This window comes from Tuber melanosporum, assembly GCF_000151645.1.
Source record: "Tuber melanosporum whole genome shotgun sequence assembly, scaffold_35, strain Mel28".
NCBI classification, from domain to species: Eukaryota; Fungi; Ascomycota; class Pezizomycetes; order Pezizales; family Tuberaceae; genus Tuber; species Tuber melanosporum.
Window position 1 is genome coordinate 784201 of NW_003299030.1, and position 7083 is coordinate 791283.

At 48.2% G+C, this 7083-nt stretch overlaps 2 protein-coding genes; one reads left to right on the forward strand and one right to left on the reverse strand.

Moving 5' to 3' along the window:
* Positions 1 to 250: 250 nt before the first annotated feature.
* GSTUM_00007394001 (uncharacterized protein) lies at positions 251 to 2155 on the reverse strand. XM_052355787.1 has 1 exon: positions 251 to 2155. The coding sequence occupies exon 1, from the start codon at positions 1313 to 1315 to the stop codon at positions 1103 to 1105; it is 213 nt and encodes a 70-aa protein (XP_052211753.1). The 5' UTR covers positions 1316 to 2155; the 3' UTR covers positions 251 to 1102.
* A 2084-nt stretch (positions 2156 to 4239) lies between these two features.
* GSTUM_00007395001 (uncharacterized protein) lies at positions 4240 to 7083 on the forward strand (the record flags this gene model as incomplete). XM_002839385.2 has 9 exons in its annotated part: positions 4240 to 4625; positions 4723 to 4919; positions 5106 to 5477; positions 5534 to 5604; positions 5654 to 5773; positions 5835 to 5934; positions 5988 to 6261; positions 6319 to 6595; positions 6645 to 7083. The coding sequence occupies 9 exons, from the start codon at positions 4240 to 4242 to the stop codon at positions 6780 to 6782; spliced, it is 1935 nt and encodes a 644-aa protein (XP_002839431.1). The 3' UTR covers positions 6783 to 7083.

Genomic DNA, 7083 nt, shown 5'->3' on the forward strand with positions numbered 1-7083 from the left:
CACCACCACAAATTTGCCCAGTATTTCCACAGTGGTCCACCATGCCTACTGCACTTCAACTCTTAGCTTGGATTAATCCCACATAGAGGAGCAGACACAGGTTCAATCCGAGAAAAGCGAGTCCACATATCCAATACCGTGCGGCGCCAGACCAGCGATAATCTGGCACAGGTAGATCTGGAATGGCCACGACACTGGATACCCTATGACATTTGACTCCACATGCAAGCGCGTCAATCCCACCTCACGACCCCATCACTCCCCACTTCTTCTCCAAGCCATATCCAGGCATAAGGAGCATGTATGCAAACATATCTGCGAACTTTCCTTGTTTTTTCCATTTCTCATTTCCCCATTAAACCCTGCATGTCAGCCGTTATTTAACATGACCCATTTGTGTATGCCAGTACCGCTACCGCAAGTGGAACCGAACAAACCATGCCAAACCGTACCCGATCCATCCATCCATCTTACCAAACGCACGTCTCGATATTGTATATATGCACCATCCACCAAGTATATGGAGCGGATATCGGCACACTAGGTTAATGGCATTGGCTACCCCACGCTCACTAAATCCCATTGCCCTGGTTCTGCGCAATTAAGAGCGGTTGCGATTGAGGTAGGGTAGGTTAATATCGGAAGCATTAATAGTCACTCGGTAGGTACCGAGTTTTCGGCGTTTACTGTAGTGAGTATATGTGAGAAGTTGAACTACTCAAGTTACACTGACTCTTAACCCAGATGCTTCTCGATTGCGGGATTGCATTCGTTGTAAGGGATCGAATAGCTATTCCAGGTGGTGCGTTGCATTGGGTTGCTTTCTGGGAGAGGTTAGATTGAATACCAGGGACAGGTCTCATCAAGCCCATTGGTCGAACCTATGTACCGCTGTCGGTACATGAAAAATACAATGGCACTATTTTTCCTTATCGAAAGCGAAATGAGGCCTTCTGCCGTGCTGTGTGCAATTGTTTTCCGATTTTCCCTGTGCCGACTCTCTCTTGCGCTCCGCGGACGCTCTTGCCATTACGTTTCTCAGCGCAAAAGGTATGTTTATAATACCTCCTTCCCCACCTTCTTATCTCGAGGCCATGTTCCGTCAATCTTCACGAGCTGGTATACCACCGCATGTAAGCCCCCACATTGGTCTCGCCGATAGATCCCCCTCGCCTCGCATATACCTAAAAAAATAAAAACACAACAATTCTAGAGACGGATGTCCAAAAGGAAAGTTCCGTGCTTCGCACGCGAAACCTAAAAAAAGAGGAAAGAAGGAAAAAAAAATGCCGGGACAACCATTCCTGGCATGCATGATAGAAAGCCTTTGGAACACAACTATTGATATCGGTACTCGAGCACTAGTACCGCACAGTAAATCTTCTTGTGTACTCGAATATATTGGTTTCGCTGGCTGTCTCCTCTGCCTTCGATTCGTGATTTCATGCGTCAGCGCACAGACTTTTGGAGGCTTAAAAAAACACCAGATATGAGGAAGAGGAAAAGAAAAAGAAAAGAAAAAGGACCCCCGCCAAGAGGGCTTGGTCTCGCGCAATCGTGCGCTAGGGCCTAGATCGGATTTCTGCTGTTCCGGACAAATGCCAGCATGCAAGAGGGAAAGAGCATTCAGGGTCCAACTCCCGTGAAGAGATCTGTTCCGAATTTGATGATCTGGAGAGAGAGGTGATTACAACCGCTCGAATCATATAAAACCCTTACTAGAATGCTAAGTGTCGCGGGTAAGTGTATCACCCTGCTGGATATGCTTGTATATGTGTGTGTTTGGTCCGGATAGGAATATGATGATTCCATTTTTTCTGCCTCCGATTTGATAGGCTGGTTAGAATTCTCGCCTGACGGTTCCGGAGGGACACCGTTGAACATATCTTGGCGATGTTGCGAGGGCGATGTACCCGTACATGACAATGTCCCAAACAATATCCAAGGAAGACAAACCATCACCGAGTCTGGACCAGCGTAGCAAGACAACACGTGTGGGTGTCGTGACGCTCATTCGTGACTTTTTCGCGTTGTCAAGGGAAGTTAGGTGGACTGGTTTGGTTAGACTGGAGGCACGATGTGCCAGGCCGATGTAGCAAGTTGTGATCCAGGGGAGGGGAGAAAACATTGGTACCGCCATCCACCTCCGTAAGAGTCACCCCCTTCCACCCACCCGAAATCCCACCCACTGTCAATCGATGACAGGCGTCCATCGCTCAACAGCGCAGACGCATGCGAGAAAACAGGAGCGAACTGAGCTGTACTTGTAGGAAAAAAGTGAGGCGGTCAAACCACAGAAAATGGCCCGAGAAAACCGGAGAAACATCCTTGTATATGCCTGTGTTACGAGGAAAACGGCCGTTCCGACCCGATCCAGGCACCCGGACCCCAACGACGGACGACAAACAGCAAGCAAAGAGGACGAGCAATGTTTAATTTTGAGCCCCATTTCCCATTACGTACTATACGTAGCCAGTTCTGGTGCTCGATGCAACCTATCCCATCATAAATCTACGGCTAGGGAACGAGGTTCGATTTAAGTATAGACCCTATATTCCATGTAAGTTATCCAGTGTACTGCGCATGCATGCTGCAGCCGATATAGAATCAGAAGTGGTAATGTATCGGTGATAGAACCGGCTCATCTCTTCCTCCACTTGTCTCACTGGTTAGTGTGGGGTGAAGTTTAAGGGTTCCTTATGTCTTCCGTTATGCACATGCCGCTGATATCGAAAGTCGTGTGAGGGGGGGGGGGCACGGTAGGACGGGCGGGGAAGGCACAACATACCGGTACAAGATACAAACAGAAGGGAGGGGGGAAGATAGCGGGCATTTGGGCAAACGAAGGGGAAACTCCAGATCTGGAGAATCAGCAGGATGCGGTGGAGGTTGCGGAGCGGTTGGAGATCCAGCCTATCTGTAAGGAGGCGTCCTGGGCCGCAAGAGCGAGGGGGGGAAGCCTCCACAGAACCAAAAGATAAGGGACACAAACATCCACACGCGTTTCCGGTAAGTGCATATAAACATGCTTTTAAAATCAATCAATGATTGGTCCGGGGGAGGGTATCATATCGCAACAATTGCTACATACGAGTAGTGGGATGGGAAGGACTCCAGGGGGGGGGGGGCGGGAACACCAGGGATGGGGCTGAAAGAACTAGACCTGGCAACCCCTTGGTGGGGGAGAGAGATTGTGTGAATGGTGGAATAGCGAGTGAGAGAGCGAGTGAGGTACGGTACTCGAGTATGATACCATATGCATGCTTGGGGCTTTCGCCTGGCTGCATCTCCGGTCTAGGCGGCGACGGGGGGCCGTGTGTTTACGTCTACGTGAGGTTAGGGCACTTGGAGGAAAAAGGACAACAAGATTCACACAGAACCAGGGCACAGGTAGTTAACCACTCGCTCGCCTACAGTTCAAACAGTGGATGGACCATCATTAGGTAGCCGAAGAGGGGAAGAGGGAGAGGGAGAGGGAGTCGATGCGCGGAACTAAGTAGTCTCATCGTTAATTCAAACCTTTTCCCTGTCTGCTGAATCTTGGCTTGTTTATAGTTGGTTCGTCCATTCCGCTGGGGAGAGTGTGTGCTCGATTGTTATTAAACAACATGACATCCTCCCAACTTTTCTTCTTTTCCTGAGCTGTCCACTGCTTGAGTAGAGAGTACAGGATCTGCAGAAAGGCGACTCTCCTCCCGTTAGAAGCTACATAACACTGTCGCCCAGTCGTTTTCTTCCTTCTTTCATTTATTACTTTAACTCGCTCGCTAGCTGCTCTCCCATAGGGGGTTGCGGGAGAAGGGAGAAAAGCGAACCCACCATCTCAGCGACTGACAGTGAAAAGGGTGAACAAGGGAGAATAAGCCCCTCCAAAAGACAGACAAGACAGAGGATCGTCTTATTCTATTCCCCGCTATATCTATTCCCTTGCCCACCACAATTGTCACCTCCTTATTTTACCCTTTTTTGTCTCTCTCCATCCCATAGTATTTCTCTCCGCCTTCGTCGACCCCGCCTCTTGCCCTTGGCCTTTGGGTTTGCCTTCCCTAGTCGTCACGGGCTTCGTTGTTGTTGTTGCCGTAGCCAACTTTACAGCTATAAATTCCCACCCAAACTTGCTTCAGTCATCATCCTCTTTTACCAACTCTGGTCTTTTTTTTTTTTTCTTGTTCTCCTGCATCCTCTCTTTCCCCTTTTCCCCTCACAACCCCTCGTGACTACTCACCCATATCTGTCAGCATGGCTCCGTCAGTCCAGTCTTCACCTAAAGTCACTTCCCCCCGCTCCCCCAAGATGGTCTCTCGTTGCCCTAGATCACCAAGGGTTGTGTCGGCCTTTCTCTCACCCGTTCCCCTTCCTGCCTCGAACACACCTCAAAATCTACTTCCTTTCGATAACAATCCCAACAGCCTTCAACAGCTTCCTCCTTACATATCATCCCCACATCCCATCAAGCAAACACAGCACTCATCCATTGCGAAATCTGTTATGAGCACGCCTGGAATGGCACGCACAAATTCTGCCGGGAAAGAGGCCGCCGAACTTCTTTCTCCGCCAAACCAATCATCTATGGGACAGGCACTGACTGACACTCCCGCCACCACGGCGCCAAATTCTCCTAGAATGTGAGGCTTCTCCCTTTGTTTCATCCGTTCCATCTATTCATTCTACAGAACAATCTTTTCGGCAGGCATACTGACATTGCTATGATCCACTATCCAGCCGTGCCACAACCTTGGACATACCCGGATTAACAAAGTCGCGGGTCTCTCCAGATGGTCGTATCGCACGCCGTGACATTGGCGCCAAGCTTGTTATTGTTATGGTCGGCCTCCCCGCTAGAGGAAAGAGTTATATTACGCAAAAAGTGGCTAGATATCTCAATTGGTTACAGCACGACACCAAAATCTTTAATGTTGGTAACAGAAGAAGAATTGCAGCCGGCGCGCAGGACAATTTAGCCAATAACGAGCCTCTCCACCCATCAGTGAAACCTACAGGACCTACCATGCCCGCGACTTTGTTACACGGGACTGGCCTGCTTTCATCAAAGACTCTTTCGTCCATTGTACATTCCAGCCCTAGCACTGGCGGGCACCGAAGAGCTGATTCCGTTACATCTGTTGACATTGATGGAGGTGTTGATCAGTCTGCATCTTTTTTCGATCCGGCAAACAAAGCAGCAGCCGAACTCAGGGAGAAGGTGGCTATGGAAACGCTCGATGAGTTGCTGGACTACGTTCTTAATCAGGGCGGCTCTGTTGGCATCCTTGATGCTACCAATTCTACGCTTGAGAGGAGGAAGGCAGTTGTTGATAGGGTGAGGGAGGTTGCTGGAAAGGAATTGGGTGTCTTGTTTCTTGAGAGTGAATGTCATGACCAACAGCTTCTTGAGGCAAATATGCGATTGAAGTTGAGTGGTCCGGATTACAAGGGGCAAGATCCGGTCAAGGCGCTGGAGGATTTCAAGAAAAGGGGTATGTTCTCACTAACATTCTTGTGCGCGGTTTGTCAAGCTAATTGCTCTGCTCAGTTGAAATTTATGAAAAGAATTATGTTCCTCTCGGCGAAAATGAGGAAAGGACCGGAATGCAATTCATCAAGGTATTCTACCCTAATGAAAATCCCGACAATTCTTACTAACTATTGCCAGATGATCGATGTTGGCCGAAAGATCGTTACCCACCAAACTAAGGGTTTTTTGGCCGCACAGACTGTCTATTTCTTGCTTCATTTTAACCTTGCTCATCGTCAAATTTGGATCACCAGACATGTGCGTCACTCCTAGCCGTGGTGTGTGGCATGATCATTTATTAATTCGGATTGCCTATTAGGGTGAGTCACTCGACAACGTTGCGGGCAAGATTGGGGGCAACGCTCTTCTCAGTCAGAACGGGAAGAAGTACGCCAAAACTTTGGCTCAATTTATGGACGGTGAGTATTGAAATTCTATTTATAGCAGTTCTCGGTGATGCTGATGGCTACAGTTGAACGTAAGAAGTTCCGTGAAAAGCAGCTTCAAAGGCATGAATCTTCACATATGCCTCCTCGTCCGGGCGACACCACACCCCCTAACCCAGAGTACTCGAATTGTTGTACTCAAGATGAGTATGGAAGGCCTCTGGAAAAGAACTTTTGTGTATGGACTTCCATGCTCGCAAGGAGTATCCAAACAGGCCAATTCTTTGACGAGGAAGAATATGACATTAAAGAGATGCGGATGCTTAACGAACTCAATGCTGGTGTAGCTGAGGGTTTAACGTATGTTTTTCTCCAATTATTTCTATCAATCTCAAGCCTCTCTGACGCACACTCTAGCTACGACGAAATCAAGAGTCAATATCCCCAAGAATACGATTTGCGTCGCCGTGACAAACTACATTACCGTTACCCTGGGGCCGGTGGCGAGTCTTATTTAGATGTTATCAACCGCCTTCGCGCCGTAATTGTGGAGGTTGAACGGATGACAGATCACGTCTTGTTGATTGGTCACCGCGTAGTTGCTAGGGTTTTGCTAGCTTACTTTCTTGGCCTCGAGAGGGAAGACGTTGCCAAGCTCGACGTTCCTCTGGGAACTATCTACGTTCTTGAGCCGGTATAATCCCTATTGCCTTTGAACCCTTACTGTGCTAACGGAGGTTCAGAAACCGTACGGCGTTGAATTCCGGGCCTACAAATACAACTCAGAAACCGAATGGTTCGACTTTCAGCCAGATTTCAAACTCAAAAATGAAGAACAAAAAGACATAAAAGTGAATGTTAAGGTCGCCATGAGCACCTAAAGCCCTTGGATTTTCTTGTTTCCTCTTCTCTTAAGTTCTAAACTCTCCACTTTACTTTCTGCTTCGCGTTTTGTTCCATACTTTTTTTTCCTTCCCCTTTCCTCCGGTCCCTTGTTTCACATGCAATCCACGCCAGGATATGTTGATGTTTTCAGCACAGATCTTATATGCATTAGTTAATGGCTGGCTGAGAAGGTATTCATACAGTTTCAGTTACGCTTTTTTCTCTCTCCCTCCCCCCATTGTCGATTTATTACTAGGATACCTACACTCTTCTTTTCTCCTCTCCCTACAGACATAA